The 19,750-nt window shown below is 35.7% G+C and overlaps 2 protein-coding genes across 3 annotated transcripts; one reads left to right on the top strand and one right to left on the bottom strand.

The window, feature by feature from the left end:
- The first annotated feature begins 3,038 nt into the window (after nucleotides 1–3,038).
- Nucleotides 3,039–8,983, top strand: LOC145638920 (uncharacterized). Of its 2 annotated transcripts, none has more exons than XM_081689984.1 (13): nucleotides 3,039–3,702; nucleotides 3,932–4,074; nucleotides 4,320–4,365; nucleotides 5,032–5,123; nucleotides 5,244–5,451; nucleotides 5,565–5,838; nucleotides 5,949–6,012; nucleotides 6,104–6,167; nucleotides 6,250–6,301; nucleotides 6,395–6,482; nucleotides 6,597–6,929; nucleotides 7,003–7,236; nucleotides 8,087–8,983. In XM_081689984.1, the coding sequence occupies exons 1-13, from the start codon at nucleotides 3,603–3,605 to the stop codon at nucleotides 8,528–8,530; spliced, it is 2,142 nt and encodes a 713-aa protein (XP_081546110.1). In that variant the 5' UTR covers nucleotides 3,039–3,602; the 3' UTR covers nucleotides 8,531–8,983. The 2 variants fall into 2 exon arrangements, with proteins under 2 accessions (XP_081546110.1, XP_081546109.1); XM_081689983.1 differs by having other exon boundaries at nucleotides 3,044–3,702; nucleotides 5,241–5,451.
- Nucleotides 8,984–9,692: 709 nt separating this feature from the next.
- Nucleotides 9,693–13,320, bottom strand: LOC145640922 (hexokinase-2, chloroplastic-like). The gene is made up of 9 exons (XM_081692156.1): nucleotides 12,934–13,320; nucleotides 12,229–12,379; nucleotides 11,963–12,145; nucleotides 11,791–11,865; nucleotides 11,546–11,701; nucleotides 11,355–11,450; nucleotides 10,959–11,089; nucleotides 10,454–10,535; nucleotides 9,693–10,334 (listed from the first exon to the last, which is right to left on the bottom strand). The coding sequence occupies exons 1-9, from the start codon at nucleotides 13,218–13,220 to the stop codon at nucleotides 9,996–9,998; spliced, it is 1,500 nt and encodes a 499-aa protein (XP_081548282.1). The 5' UTR covers nucleotides 13,221–13,320; the 3' UTR covers nucleotides 9,693–9,995.
- Nucleotides 13,321–19,750: the final 6,430 nt, after the last annotated feature.

The raw sequence follows: 19,750 nt of genomic DNA, 5'->3' as shown, positions 1-19,750 counted from the left end.
AATCACCTCTCTCTCCTCTTCTCAAGTTCCCAGTCTCTCTCTCTCCTTTTCTCTTCTCTACTCCGTCCTTTCTTTCTCCTCTTCGATCTCTTCTCCATTTTCACTCTTCTCTCCTCTTCGACCAGCAGTACTAAGGCAAACGACTAAGGATGACCACCAGTGTTCGTATTTTCTAAAGGTTTTTCATGTCAAATTTTACCATGAAAACACTAGATATAGAGTTTTCATGGTCAAATTTGACCTTTAAATAAAATCCAAATTCGAGGTTTTTCGGTGGAATGTGAGGTATGTCCTCTTTTTCTTTTCTTTTAATTTGGTTTGTTTTTTTTTTCTACTTTATTTTTATGGTGGCGTGTGATTAAATTGCGGCGTTGGTAGGTAGTTTTGGGTCGATCTAGGGTTAGGGTTTGGGTGGAAGAGAGGTGGTGTAATAACGTGGGTTGTGGGTCGTTGTGGGTATGGATCTGGGTTAGGGGTGGTGAAATAAGGTTAAAACTTGTATGATTATGTTTGTATGGATTGGTTTGGTTTTGATTGGTGTGGGTTGGTTCTTTTTTTTTTTTTTTTTTTTTTTTTTTCCAAAATTTGATGTTTATGATGCTTGATTGGAAAATTCGGTGCAGTTAAGGTTTTTTTTTTTTTTTTTTAAACCGAAATTTATGTGGTTTGGTTTGGTTCGATTTCAAAACTAAAATGGTGCGCTGTGGTTTGCAAAATCAAGAAACCGAAATATGGTGGTTTGGTTTCTGTTTGGGAAAAAATCCAAATTGAAAACCGAACTTTCACCCCTAGTTATGTTTGTATCATTTTAGGCTTCCTTATAGAGTCTATAGAAACTTTCTTAAAAGGTGGATTTGATAGTAAAGTGAGTGTCTCTAATTTTATCATGTATTAGGGGCCATTTGATTGGATCATTTATTTGGAATGGTTTGGAATGGCGTTAGACTCCAATTCATCTTTTTATTTATTTTTTTATTTTTTTTTGTTTGATTGAGCTTTTTAATTATGGAATATCATACCTAAGGGGTTGTAACTGTACCCCATACCTATGGAATTTCATACCCACCTTTCCCCCCTAAAATTCACAATTCATTATATTCATGAAGCATATAATACATTCCAACAGTAAAATTAAACAACTTTAGACTAGTATGAGTTTTAAATCCATACCTCTTTAGTATGAGATTTCATACCAATCCATTCCAATTTAATCATCCAAATACCCCCTTAGAGCCTTGGAATTCCATACTTTGCAATTGCTTATATTAGCCTTAGGGTGTAGGAAAATAACCTTGTGGTGCAGTGGCTCGGCCCTGGGGTCGCCAGGCATCCTTGGGGTGTGAGCTTCGAGTTTCACCGTGACCAAATCTCGTCCCCTTACCCCCTAGGCATTGCCAACTAGGGTTCATAGGGTTCTTAGGATAGAAGCCTTCGACTAGGCCCATTTAGTCTTACTATATGCAAAAAATATATGAGCCTTAAGGTTTATCTAAGTGCTTTATTGACGAGTACAATTTATGTTCAATCCAGCAAATCATTGTTCTCTCGATTTGTGATGTGTGTAGCTAGTGATGTTTTCCCCTATTTTTTTGGCGATGCTATTGTCCAATGCGACAATGCACAAGACTTTGAACTTAAATTGTTAATTTTACCTTAAATTGCAAATTATTTTACACGCTCTTAAGTATTAATATAATAATACAAAACATAGCTTGCAATTGTCAACCACAAAGCTCCAAAATTTCAACCCCCAATTAATGTGCAGTCACAATCCCCCCTCCCCTTTCTTTGAAAAATAATAAAATAAAAGATCAGTTTTAATTATCTTCCCATAACTTCTAGCATTATTTACCTTTACAAGTACATGAAATATCCCGTGCGTCAACACATATGCATTCTAGTACCTTTTTAATGCAATCACTATTGTGCTCATGGTTCGACTCTTTGCTTACCATAATATGATGATCGCATACGAAGATGCTTAGACTCCAACAAAAGATAATAAATGAACCATATATACATGCAGTTATGAGTTATGACACAAATGCAAGAAGTTCAGGTTGAATGTCATAAAATCCATTGATAAGAAATACGAGTAACAAATAACAATTATACTTACCTTTAGTGGATAATCACACCACTCTTGTAAAATCCATCATTAATCATTATTTAAAGGCGTGTTCTCATACGTTTATTTTCTATTCAGTTCAATTCAGTTCAGTTCAACTCTTAATTTCCTTCTCTTATAAAATATTCATTTCAGTTCAGCTCAGTTTAGTTCAGCTCAGTTCAATTAATGAGAACAGACCCTAAATGTCAACATAGAAACATAATGGTAAAACATATTTTTTTAGAATCGATTAAAGTTCCACTCTAGTAAAGTAATTAAAACAACATGACCTCAAAATTGTAATGACCATAGTGAGCTCGAATACCTCTATGAGTCACACTATTTCAAATCACCACCTCAACCCCTCAATTGCCAAATAAACTAGACTTGACTCGACTCGACACAAGTGGGAGGGTGTAATGAAAAGCGACAAAGGACTTGAACTATTTCAACAATACAAGTAGCAATAAATAGAGTAATTATAACGATTGTTGTTGATGTGGCTACAAAGTTTCAGTTACACGAGACACGCATTTCCCCACCCCTCCTCCTCAGCTCCTCTATTATGTACCATTGTATTTTGTATCGTCCTCATCTTTCACCAGCAAAACCCGTGTTCGTAGACCCAGTACCCACTTAATCATCCAACCCGCTTATCCGATTAATATATATTTTTTTAATAATGTTTAGAGAGTGACCAGAGTGAGATAAAAACCGAACCAAAATTCTCCTAAAATCGAGAAAAAAACTTTTTTTTTTTTTTTGGTGTTTCACCCGGTTCACCCTTTGGGCTAATCCGGATTCGGGGATCAGTTCTGGGTGGTTAGGTTCCAGTCCCCTTCCGATTGTTGTTGCGGGGGATCGAACACGAGTCCTTCCCACCAAGTGTAGTGTCAATCACCACTACACCAACAACCAATTGGTGAGATGAACTCTAACCGTTTGAGCGCTGCTTAAAGGACTCATATTATAAATATCATCCTTTTCAATTTTCCTAATTTTAGTTATGAAATTATGAATGACGTCTTTTCACGTCCTCTGTCAGCATTTTTCAAGAGAATAAAAAACGCTTCAACTTTCTCTCTCTTCACACACACTTTCTTTCTCTTTCTCTATTTCAGCTTCTTCTTCCTCTTATCCCACATAGTTATGATTTCTGGGTTTTTTTGATTGAATTTCTATTTTTCGTGAAGAACCCGATTCTCCTTAACACGAGAAACGATTTCCACTTTTTAATAGAGAGAAAATAAAAATTACGAAATATGGAGAGAAATCTAGTATTCATTCATTGATTGATACATTTCACCAGCTAGCTAAAACATTTTTGGAAATTTCATTTTTTTTTGGAATAATTGATTGGATTTGTTATTACTGAAAAAAAAAAACCAGTAAAAAAAAAAAAAAAATTAAATCCCACCATTTTCGCCTTTTCTTCAGTACCCATTTTCAGTTTATTTTAAGAGAGAGAAAGAAGAGGAGAGAGAAAGAAGAGATGGAGAAAAATGGAGAAGAAGACGAGAGGCGTGTAATTAGTCGGCAATCTGGCCCCAACAAGAAGAAGCCTCATCATCATCATCTGCCTGTTGTATCTGGTACCCCACAAATTAATATTATTAAAAAATTTATCTGTCATTTTCATTTTACCAAACAATTCCTTAATTTTTGTGTAGAAATAGACAATTTTGCTGTTTTTTTTGGATTTTTATTATGGATAAATTCTTCATTTTATCTTCTTATATCTCTGTTTTTTGGTGCCTCTGTTTCTCCATTTTTTTTGGATAATATTTTTTTTTGGGGTTAATTTTTCTGGGTGTTATGAAGGTAACGTGGAAAAGGAGAAATTGAGGAGAGAGAAAGTGAAACGATTGAGTGTTGTTGAGAGAGAAATGGGTTTTGATGGTGGAGATGAACAGCTTCTTCACTCCACTACTGTCAGTTCTATCAAATTCAAGCTTCCCAGAAAGGTAATTTGTATATTATTTTGTGGATTTTGTTGATTTTTTAAGATTGATATGATTCAATTTCTTCTTTAAACGATAATTGTTGATTAAATTTTCTGAGTTTTGTTGATTTGTTTATTATAATGTAATAAATAAGATGATTAGTGGTGTTTTGATTTTTTGGGTTTTGTAGATTTTGATGATTTATTTGAGTTAATGTCATTTCTGAAATATGAAATTACATATTTTCTGGGTTTTTTTCCCCCCAGATTTTCAGTGATTCCAATACCTCTGTTCCAAGGAAGCTTCGTTCAGGTATTTTGTCTTTTTATCTTTTTTTTTTTTTTGTGGGGTATTATTTTTGTAGAATAATTATTGAATAATTCTGGTTTTTTTTAAGGTGAAAATGAATTAATGTCTTTTTTTTATTTTATTTTTTTTATTTTTTTTATCAAAAAATAGTTTGGAGCTATAAATTCGGTTTTTTTTTTTTTTAAAAAAATAAATTAATAAAAGGAATTTTCTGGTGATTAAATCACGGATTTTATGATTATACAATAGCTAAGAATTTTGGGTTTTATTGTGGGAAGATAATGTTGTGTGTGTACAGTACATGGGAAGTGGTGGGTCAATATAAAAAGATTTCTGAAAATTCTGAAATTGTACTTTAAAGCTTTAATGAATCCTTTTTCTTTCTTTTTAAATTTTTTCTGATAAACAGATTCTGTATGTTCTTCCACTTTTTAACATGCTGGAAGCTGCATTTTTTATGTTCAGTGTATACCCTTTTTCTAATTCAGTAAAAAGAAGCAATATGTAATATAATATTCTCTCAGAAAGACTGAGGTTTTAATATATTTTCTGAAGATATGAGTACTACGTGACAGATTATTGTATTAGTTTGTATTTGGTTTATAAATTTATGTTTAAGATGGTTAGTTGGTTTGTCTCATGTGTATAAAATTTTGCTTTGGTTGTCAGCAATTCGAAAACGTAGCTGTGAATCAGCTTCAGTGGCCATGCCAAATGCGAATAGATCAAACAATAGTCTGAAGAAACCTAAGCTATGCATGGTTTGTTCCTTAATCTTGTTAGTTTCTAATCATGTAAATGAACTCTTATTTATATACTGAAGCAGAGCGGTTGAAGTGACATACTTAAATGTTGCACATTTGCTAATTGCTATGCAGCAGAATGGTTGGTCAGATCATTCTTCTGGAGGGACTGTTTCGGTGGAAATCTCCAAAGATGAGGCAGAGGTGGCGGAGACATTGTTCGCTTTGGCCGGATTGGTTCCTCACGATGGCGTGCATGCCAATGATAAAGACGAGGAGTGTCTTGATGGAAAAATGTCAGGCTTGTTGAAGAGACAAAACAATGATGCTATGCCTTCATCAGAAGGTTTTTTTTTTTGTTTTTTTTTTTAACCTCCAGTAATTAATCTTGCATTTTCTGGATGATTTATGCATGGTTATTATTTGTAATTTGACGTAAAGAACCTTTCATCTTATTAGATCCAATGGTCCTGACAGAGGAACCCAAAACAGCTAATCCTGCACCAACCACAAATGGCCCACCAAGGGACTCTTCGAAAAAGAGAACTGTGAATGAATCTACTCCTCTTTCTTGGTCTAAGCTAGCTGAAGGAAGACAGATGAATCCGAATTCGAAGGTTTCTGTCCCACCAGCACATTTTCAGATCCCTCCGCTGCTTAGGGCCTGTGATGACAGACGAATAACACATTCTACCCCCTTTTATTGTTCAACTGAACAAAACCTAGAGAGCAGGTGAGTATTGGACTGTGAAGCTCCTTAAAGTTTGTTCTTGCACAGATATTCATACTTGTGTGTTTTCTTTCTTGTTTTTCGGTTTTAAGACCTTTTTATTCTATATACAGGTTAAATGAGACCAATGGAGAGAAATTTCAATTTCGTAAGAGAGAATCCCACATTAACATAGGAGTAAGCTTCATTTGTTGACCTGTTGATTGTGATTGACTGGTTTTTTCTTTCTATTTTGTTATTCAATGAAATTGATCATTGTGCATTTCAGGCAGTAGACTTAGCTGCTAGTAAAGATAGAGAGAATGCTACCTCATCAAATTGTGGAGCTAATGGTACCACCATTATCATTTTCATCTCTATATTTTTTAATCTTAAATTATGTATTACTGTGTAATATTTTGGTTCTTTATCCAGCCTTGACTTTAAGACCTTCACTTGGACTTGGAGTTGATGGACTTCATTCACAGTAATCTTCTTTCTCTTTTAGATTTTGGACATGATAATAATTTACAATTTGACCTTTTCAATGGTCTAATGAAATCTCTCTTACAAATTACAGGTCAGCTACAACAATATTTCCATCTTCGCCTGATAAAGCCTCCTCATCCAAAATTGTTTCCTGCAAAGATACTCCATCAGCTGGAAAGGTGATTTGGAGAGGACCTTTTTTTCCAAATTTATATTTCAAATTATCAACTATTCGACAACAAAATCTCCAATGCCATTTTCTAGATTTGTGACTATTTACCCGTTGAATCCAGGTACCCTACTCGATAAATGGTGGAAGAAAGACGTGGAGAAGATCTGTTGCACATGTATACATTAGCCACCTGATCCAGGTACTGCAATCCTCAGAAAGAAGAGATACTCATCCTTTAGATACCAGCCAGCTGAGACCGTCACAATGTCAATCTACTGGACATGCTTCTGGCAACCGGGATGATCTAAGTACAGCTTTTACCGCTGGCCACATGTTTGTCTCTGCTGCTGACAAGATTTGTGAAACTGCAAATGATGTCTCTGTACTCCCCAAAAAGTGTCAGGTTGAAGATCAGGGGCGTTCACTCTCTGGAAAGTGTAACTCAAAGGAGGAGGTACATGTTGTTCTTGTCATTGTTATTGCTGTAGTTAATCTTGTATTGATCTGATACATTTTGATGTTGGCAGAGCTATAATTTCCTGTCTCTGTCAACTGGAGTTGGTACAGAAGTAAACAAAGGTGGAAGTGTAAATAGGTTGGGTATTACTACCGATGCTAATGATCATGTACTTCAACTACACTCAGTTGCACAGCATAATACCTACGTTCCTTGCTCTATGCCTCAAAATAGTTTTCCCCCCATTCGTTACGGGGATCATGCAGCAGCAGTATCAGCTGCACCACCATCTATGCCACCTCAGGTATCTTCTAATTTCATGTCTTTCCTCTGTAGGCCTCTACTTCTTTCATTTTGCATGTACCTTTTTACATTTTAACTGTTACTTTAATCTAAATAGAATGACATGATTAATGCCTGGGAAAACTACACAGAATTTCTTAATACAAAGTGCACTGGCTATCAGCTCTTCCTTCAATACATACCCCTGTATAAATTATTAACTTATTTCCTGATAAAAGGGACATAACTATCATTTGTATGCTCTCATGAATTTAGTACTGCCACAACGATGGTTTTCTTAGGAGTAAAATGTTAATAATAAAATTGTTCATTCTTTCTGCTCCATTTGCCTGTGGTTTACAGCTCATTGTGTCATCTGCAGCTCGTTTGGTAGGAAATTATAAATAGTGGTAATATGAGTGAATTTTAGTGTAATTTGATGAGCTAAGCAATATCTTCATGAGTAAAATTTGTCCGTCACCACCCAATACTATCTCTAAATGGTGATGGATGAGAATAAAACTGTGAAGAAAAAGAGATAATTTTGGGTAAACTATCATTACCATGGGAATGGACATTGATTTCTCGGTGCACATTTTCATTCTCATAACCACCATTTACTTACCAAAAGGCTGTTAGGGATCTGCATCCTAATTTATGGTTGCTTTTTCTAAATTTAGAATTTTTACTTTTCAATTCATAAATGGCACTATTCCTTTCTATATTTGTAGGCTGGCATTAGTTTGAGACTGGTTTTGGTGTTTTGGATTACTTGAGTCTGTCTTATGTTTTACTTGTATTGTTTAGTATGTAATCTTCCATATATTGATTTACTATCTGAAACTCTTGATAAAACTATGTGTATATTACAGGTTCACAGACAAGTACCTTCATATTACAGCAATCATTGTGGGCCTGTTCCTTTGGGCACAGCAAGATCAACACAACTGTCGCATCCTAAACAGCAGCAGCAGATTTGGACAGCCCAACTATCGGCACAGTTCAGGCCTAGTCCTCTCCTCTCATCCCATATTGCAAATTGGCAAAATAGTGCACGGGATCCACACACTATGATTCCCATGCAAGCGCACCTATCAGCTTCTAGACCATCTTTAGAAACTATGGGTTCCAAGTATCTTCACATCCCTCAACAGCCACAGCAGCAATACTTAGGGCTCAGTCCATCCTTGCCAATGTCCAATGTAAAGATTCAAAACAGTCAACTCCCTTCTATACGTGAAGATAAAGGAGGCCGATTTCATTCTGATGGCGTGCTGCCATTGCAACTACTTTGCAATGAGCGACTCTTGAGTTGAGAGGATAGCTTACATAAGAACAATTGGATGATGTTGGGTGGCATTAGATAAAAGTACGTTAAGCCTTCATAAGGGTTGTTAGCTGTTTATGGGTGATAAAATTTAGAGAGCTAGACAAGGCTAAGGATATATAAACTAGTGGGTAGCTTGGTTTGTTAAAAATGCACAAGAGCCATCATGAAAGCAGGAAGCCACGGTTTGGGATTTTTTTTTTTTTTGCAATTTTTCAGATTGTATATGTGGGACCTATACCACAAACACAGTAAATAACAGGTAGCTTCATTTTGAATGTTAGTTGATCATGTGTAAGTCGTACTGGCTGCTGCAGGATAGCAGATTTCTAGGTGGTAGAAACTAGAAGGGCAGTTCGAATGCTAGTTCTGCCGTGATGCTTCTTCTCAGATGGTGTAGGACCTCTTTGAGGATGAGTACTACATATGCTTCATTCTGTTACCTATCTGTATGTTATACTGAATCAGCAGTGATCGGTACTTGCAATTTTGGTTATTGGTGGAAAAGTAAAAGGTGAAGTAGCTAATTGTTCAAAACTTTAGATTTTTCATGAGCTGAAACTATTCAACTGTAAAAATATTTTTTTCATCAAAGATCATGATTCTATAGAAGTTCTTCTAAGAAATAGTAGACTTTTCCGTGCTAAATTAACGCACTGTGTTTTCCGTATTATATTTTCCATTGATATCATTGCATATATTTTCCCAGTTTGCCTTCACAAAGGATTTTTTATTTTTTAATTTTTATTTTTTAAAATCAGCCCTACACACAACACTTGACATTCGCACCATTACTTGATGATCTTCTGGCAGGTCGGAAAGTGAAGTATAAGAATTTTCTTTTTGTAGGGGGGTGGGGCTTTGTGTATTTGGGGGGTGAGGAATGATCAGTCAGGCTATCATTTGCTCTCTTCTGAACCAAGAAAAAGCTGCACGCAGTAAACATATGAAAGATCAGGAGATGATTTCAATAATTCAAGGCTTAATCCTTGTGTGGGCGCTATGTTGTGAGTTAGATTCATGGAAAGATCAGAATTCAGAAATTAGGAGTCACTGCTAAGTTTGCCTCTCTAAGAATGGTATTCAACCTTTGAACAGGTGCACATGCATAAAATTTGCAATGTCTGTCTGCTGTCAGTTGACATATAATATACAAATATGATATTTGATTGATGAGTGAAAGAGCAATGCACCCAGTGCTTGAGCTTGCACTTTTGCTCAAGATATCTAAGCATTTCAGAATCAAATGCCACATTCTAAATCCAGAAATCTTTTATAAATACAAATATTTTCACTATAAATGACTAGAATTACATGAAGAAGCTAGTGCAAAAAATGGCGCAGTCTCAATCTGGATCTCTGCTAGTAATTTCAATAGCATTGAGAAAGAAACAGAAAGGTAGGTGAGGATAAACATCTAGGAATCTTGGTGATCAAGATGCAAAATTTTTGAATCAGAAATCATGCTTATACTTAGAGTTTGCAGCAGCCAACAGAGCTGCTCCAATTCCAGAACCATCCTTTGAGTGTTCAATTACTATTTTCTCTGACAAGGCTGGTCCTAAAAGCTCAGTAACTGCATCCTGAAGATAATTTCTATACTGAGGGTAGTTTTCATACAAGCCTCCATCCATTGCCACAACAGTTCGCTTCCCAAAAATGACACCTTTCATGTCGTGCTCCATTTTCTGGAGAATCCCCACAATTCCTGCACCAGCTAATCGCCCCCCTCTCTTTGCTATTGTGTCACAAACCTCGAGAACTATTTGCCTTGCTCTTACATTTGATTCAATCTGGTGAATCTCAAAGAAGAAAATTAAGCTATGATATTCTCCAAAAAAATTCAGAATACTAGATACCTTAATCTGTGAAGGCTAAATTCTAAAACCATATTGATTTTGCTAAGACTTACCCCTGCCTCATTGAAGAGAATTGAGCCAACTGCATCCAAGTCGTTTGATGTGTCCTGCTGCATAGCGCATATATGCGGGGTTCTGCAGGGGCCAAATCATAGTGTATTAAGACGGTAATTAGGCAGTTCTTCCGGCAATGATTCTAGGGCAATCAAGATGAGGCACATATCCTGTTAACAACACATGAATGTGTGCCTGTGTGGTACTAAATAAGAATTTCAGTACCAAGCACCAAGTAATTGCTTATTGGGACTCTAATTCTGGAAAATAAAAATGGATCATCTAGGAGTGTAAATTTTCAAGGAATCTACTAGAAGTCTGGAACATTCAAAATTTTGGAATTCAATAATAAAGATTATGGAGAATACATCCCATAATAATCAAACTGATAATGAATACTAACTAATACGAGTGCCAAATGACTACTGCTTGATTGCCTGATGATAATGGTTTAACACAATGCACAAAACCATCCCAAAAAGAAATAAAAAAAAGTCACATTACCTGAGTGAGAAAGGGGTTTGCAGTTTTTCTGGGATGCTGTTGCCAAACAGAGATTCTGCTTCAGCCATTTTCAATACCACTCTCCTCACAATCTCACCAAGGTACATGCCTGATATTGTTTTCTCAAATATCTGTATCAACATTCAACAGCATACAAGGGTTAACAAGAAACAATAGAATAAAAGACCTATGTTCTGATGCTAGTACATGGTCTCGTGGGCAGGATTGTGTCGTACAACCTCAATCCTTGGGGCACTTTGGGGGTGGGGATCTCCACCCCCCCTCCTCCCCTGCTAACCTGGGATGGGTTGTGCAAAGTTCCGGCCTGTTAGGCCAGCTCTTCTTTATCTACCGTAAAAAAAAAAAAAGAAAAAAGAAAAAAAAATTTATAGATACCTGTTCGCCAGGATTGATGCTCTCAGCATCCATTCCCCTATCAAATTCAGTCAAGGGAAGTCCAGTTGAAAATGCTCCCCATTCAGTGTTAATTATCTAATATAGATATTAGAGAATGAAAAAACTTCAGTACATTATCCCAATAATGAAAATAAGGTTAGAAATCTTTGATTGAAGAGATTCTGGCATACTGTTGTTCCTGATTGAGATTTTTTGCCAGGCGACTTTGGAATGGCATCAGTCCTCTCCACATAACAAGCATTTGTTCCCGTTCCCAAGATTACAGCAACCATGACATCGTTGTCCCAGTATTTTGCGCCCGCTAAAGTTCCAACTGTATCATTAACCTAACTTGTTCCATCAGTAGCTAGAACGAATGCTATTTCCCAAAGTTTTGTTAAAGTATTAAAGTTTTTGAAAAACATTCAACACATACCAGAGCCGAGACTTGCATTGCTAGCCCTTGCCTCTTCATAGCTTCGTTTAAACAGGCTACTACATCTTTTTCTGCCTACATAGATTTCAAACACAATCCTATTAATTTCAAAGTTATAAAACATAAAGCATCCAACTAAACTTGAGGAACAAAGAGTTAAGCAAGCACGAACCGTTCCTGAAACTGCAAAGCCTTTTGTCCACTTGATCAGAATACCCGAGTCTATAGATGTTTGTTTTACTGGAAAAGAAAAAGTGAATCCAAGTTCTCTATTTCTTCCTTGTGAGAGTTGGAATTCTCCACTCTCTTTCTCAGCAAATTTTGCCAAACCAGAAGCAATGAAATCAAAGAGTTCCTGCAGACAAGCTCTAATAAACATCCTCAGGGTGCTAAGCAAGGGAAATAATTAACAGAATACTAGTAATTGATTCAACAAACCTCAGAGGTACCGGACATTAATTCCTGTGGTATTGAGACTTGCTCAGCCTCAGTAGCGATGACACGTTGATCCATTCCACCTAATTGAACTCTCAATACTCGGAAATTCGTTCCACCAAGATCTAATGCATAGAACAATCCTTTCTCATTCCTTTCACCATCACAAGTGTCACAAAACATCACAATCTAATTATTATACAACTCCAAAATTACATTCATCTACAATTAAACTTCAGCTGAATGTATAGCATGCTGATATATACTTGTATAAAAATCAATCCTTTTCAAAATATCCAAAGCATGAGGCCAAAAACAAACCTTAATCCCACCCAAAATTCAAATTTAATTCAATAGACAAATAAAAATTGGTAGCTTTGAATTGACAATGACACATACGAAAACTCCCACATTGAAGAGTGTATTCTTTAAATCTATGTTTAATGTTTTTTGTTGTTATGTTCACTTTAGATAGTGAGATACGCTCGTTTAATGTTGATTGAACTGTTGTTGTTTTAAAACGAGTGTACCGTGCACCAGGGTATATAGACACTGTTTTAAATACAAGTATCATGACTCACACTTACAGTCTAAGCTAACTTAAATTGTCTTCTACATAATGCATTAACTCAATTCAAACATTAATTCTCAGAATTAAAGCACACATCAATGATCAATTGTAAGGAATAATAGGAAAAAGAAAAATACCCAGTAGGGAGAGCATCAACATAGCTAAGAATCATCTTGAGATCACTGCCACCATCAACAGCAAGTCCAGCTCTCATATCATTAGCCATAGAATCAGCCACGTGGCGCAAAACAGGGAGTGGTGTAGCACACTCCTTTTGCAATTTAGTCAAGACATGATTAACCGTGTCGACACCGGCACCGGATCGGATGGCCGTCATCCTTGGGCGGAAGGAAGAGGGCCTGATCCTTGATATTGGAAAACATAGTGATCCAATGGCCGCTGCGGAGGCTGCTGGCATTGACATAACAACCTAACTTGAGTTGCAGCAAGACGAAGGAGATGGTGGTAGTGGTGGTGGGAGAGAGAAAGGGAGGAGAGAAATTGGGTTGGAAATAATGTGAGAATGAAGTGGTGGGTCGGAGAGATCCATGGTGGTTGTTACTTGTTAGACTTATAGTTAAACTTTATTTGTTCTACTCTGGGAACTTTCAGCACTTTGGTTTACACCAGGATTCTATTATTCTAATTTCTATCATTAACAATTTACTTGGATTCTATTATTCTAATTTCTATCATTTTATGTTTCAAAAAAAAAAAAAAAAAATTCTATCTTTTTATTATGGAATAATAAGATAAAAGATACATAAAAAAAATACATAAAAAAATGCAGTTCTTACTTCTTAGGGTTGCATATAAGAAGCTAAAAATGAAAAGAATTGACAATAAACAAACAATTATTACACCGATTTACAAATGAATTGTCGATAAATTCTCAAATTAATACTAAAAAAGGAAGTATATTGAATGCTTAGGTTGCATATAGCATTACCCTTCTATTATTCTAATTTCTATCATTAACAACCCGTCAAAAAAAATAAAAAAAACTATCATTAATGCCCTGCTCACTTCACCTATTTTTTGCTGAAAATTATTTTTACTGAATTGAAATTATTTTTGTTGAACTTAAATAATTTTTACTAAATTGAAATTAATTTTGCTGAATTGAAATTATTTTTGCTGAACTGAAATTATTTTACTGATGTTTTATTATATTTCTTCTTTAAGTTTACTGATTTTTACTGAACTGAAATTATTTTTACTGAATATAATTTGTTTAAGGTGAAGTGAACATGACCTAACAAGTACTACAATTTTATTTATTTTTTAGGGAAATTTGTTGACCACCTTATATATATATAAAGTTATAATGAGAGCCAAATCTATAATAAGAACTAGGAACTAATCTAGGCCCTTAGATCATGTTAATCGGACGGTCAGCATACTTCCCGTGTCATTAATGACATTTTTGTAAATATTTCAACTTTACAAAGTGATTTCTAGTTTCTTTTCTAAAAAGTAAATGAAAAGTTAGTAAAGTAAACGAAATCAGTCATAAAATGAATGAAATTGCCTTAAAAGTTAAAAAATAGGAAAATAGTTTAAAAATTCACGAAATTATAAAAATGCTATTATTGAATGCGGGTGAAATGTAAGCCGTCGGATGTAACATGATTAAAGACTGAGATTGGTTCATAGTTCCTATTATTCACCTTGGTTCTCACATGATAGAATTGGGATCATGTGAGAACCAAGGTGAATAATAAGAACTAGGAACTCATCAGGATAGTTGATCATGCTTAATCTAACGACCGAGATTCCACATGCTTCATTAATGGAAAATTAGTAAATTTGATATTTTGAGTGACTACCTCCTGCGTTTTTTTTTCACTTTCTCTCTCTTCTTCATGCTTTCTCTCTCTTCTCTTGAATTCTCTGCGCTGCGATTTTAGTACTTCTAATTTCGCGTCTCAAAACTTTGATTTGATGTATTAAGGGTTTAGATTGTTTTTGGAGAGGTAAGTGTTTTGATTTTGTAATTTTTGATTCTATCAAGTGTTTAAGTTGTTTTTTTTTTTTATTTTTTATTTTTTATTTTTTTATTATTATTATTTATTTTAAAATAAGTGTTTACGTTGTTGGTTGTATTCAAATAGGATTTGCCTTTTGTTTTTCTTTGTTGTTTTCTTATTCAATTAAGACTTGCATTTTAATTCAAATAGCATTTGTTGATTTTCATTTGAGTTTTCAATTAGCATGTGGATAGATTTGTAAGTTTATAATAATGAATTTTTACTTAATTTGCTTGATTTAGGTTTTTGTTTGGCAGTTTCTAGGACTAGGGTTTCTATTTTTATTTTTTGATTACTTCCAATTACTGTGTTGCGTAGTGAGTTATTGTTTGGTGGATGTGTATGGTTTAATTTTTCGTTTTGGGTTGTTGGGTTTTTTTTATTGCTTTAATATGTTGCACGCCAATTGTTTGATGAAATTCCTGACTTAATAGGATGAATGTAATGCTAGGTTGCTAGCTCAGGTGCGCTCGACATTACAAATAATTTGAACAACTGTGATTAGCCTAGTTGTCTACCCAAATTGTAAATAGTTTTGCACAGTTGTTTTGGTATTGTTTTAAAGATATTTTAATTTACTTTTGACTTTTTTTTTATTTACTTTTGAATCGAAAGTGCCATATTTGTAGGTGCGTGCTTTGCCCCGGAGTTCTTTGAGTTGAGCGAAATAGGACTGCTATGAGCAAGAGCTAGTGCAACCTTTGCACCTTGAAAGCATGCGAGGATTTAAATATATGAGGATTCACTTTGTAGTACAAAACCATGAACATTTTATAACTCTATGTGCATTAGGTGCCTTGTTAATTTGGTGGGTTATGGTATGAGGGTTCAATTATGCACAACTATATTAATTCAGATTTTCTTTTCTTTTGAACTATGGACTTTTCAGTACCTTGTGAGTTTTGAGTGACAAGCTAACGTCATATTACCTTATAAAAAATAATTCCTAAATCCTTTAACTAAAGCAGATAGGGAAGAAGGGTCGAACCACAGGGAAACGAGTTGATTTATTCGTAATTAAATTAATAATCTAAATTATTAGGTAACCAATTTATTAATATGAAAAGAACTAAACTACGGAGATGAAAGTTTTAGGAGAAAATCAAATAATAAAAGCCTAGGGTATAGGTTCACCAATAAATAATATTCCAGGGTAAAACATAATAATCAATCATCAATGTATTAATTACTCAGATCATAAAGGGCTTTCGCTATGTATTACAATCACATAATTAATCTCTCGGTATTAAATCGCATCTTTTGAATCTTGACTTAACCATTTATAAATTAACCTGCTTGAAACTAAGCCTAAACATCAATTCTCATATGTCGAATCTCGAATCAATATTTCAAAACTCATACAATTAAACTAGACCCAATCTAATTCCATAGCATTAGATCAATCAATAAGAAATTAATCAAGCATTGACAATCAACAATAATAAATTACCCCTTCATATTATTTATGGATCCCACAACCCTAGAAAATAATCTACTCACACATAATTAAATATAAACTAATCAAAGCAATTAAGCAAAACATGATGAACAAAAGCATAGTACTCGTAGCATCCAATTCATTGTGACGTTATGGATTTTATGGGAGACTAGGAACGAAAGATGTACTTGTAGCATCCAATTCATTGCGACGTTATGGAGTTTATGGAAGACTAGGAACGAAATATGTTTCAATGGTGCAAATGGGACTGCCAGTTTTGTTGCAGAAATCAAAAACTTGGAAATAAAGGAACATGAAGTTTTCAACCACCGGAGTAGCCAACATAATGTCGAAATGGGAATAACAGGGGACGACCCAATTATCCCGTTAGGTTTCAATCTTGTGCAACTTGGAGAAGTTAAGGTGGGCTATGGCTCTTTCGTTATAGAAGTGGATGGATCTTAGGATAAGAACTCTACTAGAGCAGGGGTCAGTTGGGCAGTTGCAAGAATAAATGATTAAGGCTACTTCATGGAGGAAGATTGAAAGCATGGTGCAGCTGCGTCAGCTATTCAATGTGAAGCCTGGGCTTGCCTGGAAGCCTTAAAATGGGCCAACGAAAAAGGGAAACAGGGGGTAATGACTCTTTCGGATTCTATCGTGCTTCTCAACAACCTACAGAGTGATATTGGTAAGGACGTGACAATAATTTGGATGTTAAAAGAGATAAAGGAGGAAGGGGCTAAATTTCTAAGATGCACATATTGCAAGAATGTTCCAGGTTTCCTCGTCTAATTATGTGTAGTTTTTGAGGTTTTCCTTTTTCTATTTTCCAAAAAAAAAAAAAAGATGAACAAAAGAAAATAAATTAATGAAATAAAAAAAGGAAGAAATTGTTACTAAAGTTAACGGAAATAATGAATTGAATTAAGCCAAGAGTTGTAGAGAGAAAAACAAGAGATAAGTTTAAGCTTATGAGAAGATTAAACTAATGAAAGAGAGATAATTGTATAAAACAACTAAAAACGTATTTATACAAACATAAAAAATCCTAATTAAAATCTAAGTAAAAAACGTCGAATTTCTTACTCCAAGACACGCGCCCGGTCAGGTGAAGCAACACCCGGTCGGGCCTGCCTTTTTGCTCCTGAGTGCATCTCTCGCGCCCGGCCGGGCGCGAGACAGGGCGAGGAGTCTCCTTTGTTCTTTCTCCCCGCCTGGCCGGGCGCGACTCAAGGCGAGGATGCCTGACCGAGCAAGGCCACTTGGGCACCATCTTAGGACTTTGATTGGGCTTCAATTCTAAGCCCAATCTGGATTTCCTCTTCGGTGCTTGATAACTTGGTCCAACGCCTCGACTTCTCCTATGTCGATCTGTAGACACCTAAAAATGTCTCCCCAAAACCAAACCCGATGATGAACAACCTTTCACCGCCACTATTGGTCGGGTTTAGTACTTAATCCCGAGAGTGCTTAAAAAATCGTATTTTATTAAATTCATATTTTTGAACAGTCCATGGATTAGTCTTGATGTTTGGTAAAAGCATAGTTTTAATTTCAGCCCAAACTTATTAATTAATTTTTAGCCCAAGCCTTTTTTATTTTATTGTTTTATTATTTATTTTTGGCCCAAACCCTTTATTTATTTTTATTTAATTATTTTCTTATTTTAGCCCGAATAATAAAAAGTCAGAAAAGGCCCGAAATTATCAATCGGTACTTAAAATGCCGAAGGAAATTAGGGTTAAAAATGTATTTAGACGGAAAAACAGGCTGGAATTTCCCGCGCCACGGCAGGTACCTACCGTGTCACGGGAATCCTTCCCGTCTGACGGTGGGATTTCCCGTGACGCGGGAGGTCTGCCGTGACACGGGACATTCCGTGTCGTTTCCGCGTAAACCCTTAACGCGTTTTTTATCCCGTTTTCTAAATATTTCCCGTGTCACGCAAATTTGTACCGTGTCACGGGAAAGTTTCCCGTCTGACGGTGGGATTTCCCGTGTCACGGTACAGTTTGACCGTGTCACGGGATACTTTTTTTAGGGTTTTTATCATTTTAGGGTTCCGTGTGCTCCCTCAGCACATTTTCCCTATAAATACCCCCTCATTTCTGATGAACGGGGCACCGAGTAATTCTCTAATTTTATTCTCCTCTCTTCTATGCTTTAGCCTAAACACTAGCCTACCCTTTTGTACTTTAAAGTTCCTTCTTCAAGTACTCAAAGGAGTCCATACTTCACTCGTGGTTCCATCCTTAAGCCTAGGCGTGAAAGGTAGAATTGTTTGAGGGTTTGGACCCAAAATCAACTATACTTTATTTAATTTAATTTAATTATTGCTTTATTATTTCCTTGAAGTTACTAACTCGTTTATTATTTTGTAGTTGCAAACAAACAGAATCAAAGTAAGGATCATGCTCCTTTTATTTTTATTATTTTTCTAACGATTTTATGTTGTTGGAATTGTGATTAAATTGGTTTTAATATTAATGTGGTTCTACTATTTTTATTATGATCACTATATTGCATGTTTAAAGGGAATATGTAATTGAAAATCACGCCTAATAAGATAATTTGGACAACCGATTTAGGATCCCTTTTAATCTTATTATTAATCAAGTGATCGCAATATTTTAGAATTATATGTTGCATTAATATTCAACCAATTTAGCTTAATAATAGATTGGAGCAAATTGAATCTTTGTTTGTATGCCTTTGAGATCGCAGGAATCACTTTTCACTATAAGAATCGAGTAGAGGCCAATATGGGCGAATGTGACTCCATGACTCACTTCGTACGATCATCCCCGATCCTCCTTTTGTGGTTCCGAACCATATGGAGTTAGTAATCTCATGGATTATGAATGAGGTGTAACCTTCACGAGTCAATCGTTGTTGCCTTCGTTGTCCCTTTATTCGTGGTTGCCTTTTATGATCCGTGAACGGTTTACAAGTTCCTTAAAAACTTGTTGGCGGCTCCCTACTTCCCTTGTCCCTAATCGTATTATGTCAATTCCCACTTCCTATGAGTGCCAAGCATATTCACACATGCTTTTAACGTAGGCGCACTTTAAACGACGCCTACAATTTGGCGACTCCACTGGGGAGGATTCTTGGTTATTTATCGATTTGAGTGATCAGTATTTAATTAAGATGAGTGGATGAGACTTGAAAGATTCTTGAATTGTATTCCTGCGATTTAATTGGCATTGTCACATATGTATATAATTTTGTTTAGCTTACCTATTTTGCCACAATAGTACGTGTTCTACGTATGTGGCTAGCCCGGGGGATTTATGCTCTATCAACCCGAAAACGCTCATGGCAATAAGGGTTCATCCGAGTTTTTAAATCCACCCAAACCATGGAGTCGAGTTCGATTTCATCACGAACTCGCGGAGCCGCCCGTTGGCATACACCCTCAAGGGAGGCTGCCTTGCTAACGCGTCCAAACTCTTAACCATGGTACCCTTTGACACCCAAAAG

Source organism: Chenopodium album, chromosome 7, assembly GCF_948465745.1.
Source record: "Chenopodium album chromosome 7, dcCheAlbu1.1, whole genome shotgun sequence".
Lineage (NCBI taxonomy): Eukaryota > Viridiplantae > Streptophyta > Magnoliopsida > Caryophyllales > Amaranthaceae > Chenopodium > Chenopodium album.
This window is presented reverse-complemented; position numbering and strand designations above follow the sequence as displayed.

Coding starts and splice junctions, on each gene's coding strand:
- LOC145638920 (XM_081689983.1), top strand. CDS start 3,603: ATGGAGAAAAATGGAGAAGAAGACGAGAGGCGTGTAATTAGTCGGCAA. Junction 4,075..4,319: donor AATTCAAGCTTCCCAGAAAG/GTAATTTGTATA, acceptor TTTTCCCCCCAG/ATTTTCAGTGATTCCAATAC. Junction 5,839..5,948: donor GAACAAAACCTAGAGAGCAG/GTGAGTATTGGA, acceptor TTCTATATACAG/GTTAAATGAGACCAATGGAG.
- LOC145640922 (XM_081692156.1), bottom strand. CDS start 13,220: ATGTCAATGCCAGCAGCCTCCGCAGCGGCCATTGGATCACTATGTTTT. Junction 11,702..11,790: donor CAATGCAAGTCTCGGCTCTG/GTATGTGTTGAA, acceptor GGAACAAGTTAG/GTTAATGATACAGTTGGAAC. Junction 11,451..11,545: donor AATCTCAATCAGGAACAACA/GTATGCCAGAAT, acceptor TATCTATATTAG/ATAATTAACACTGAATGGGG.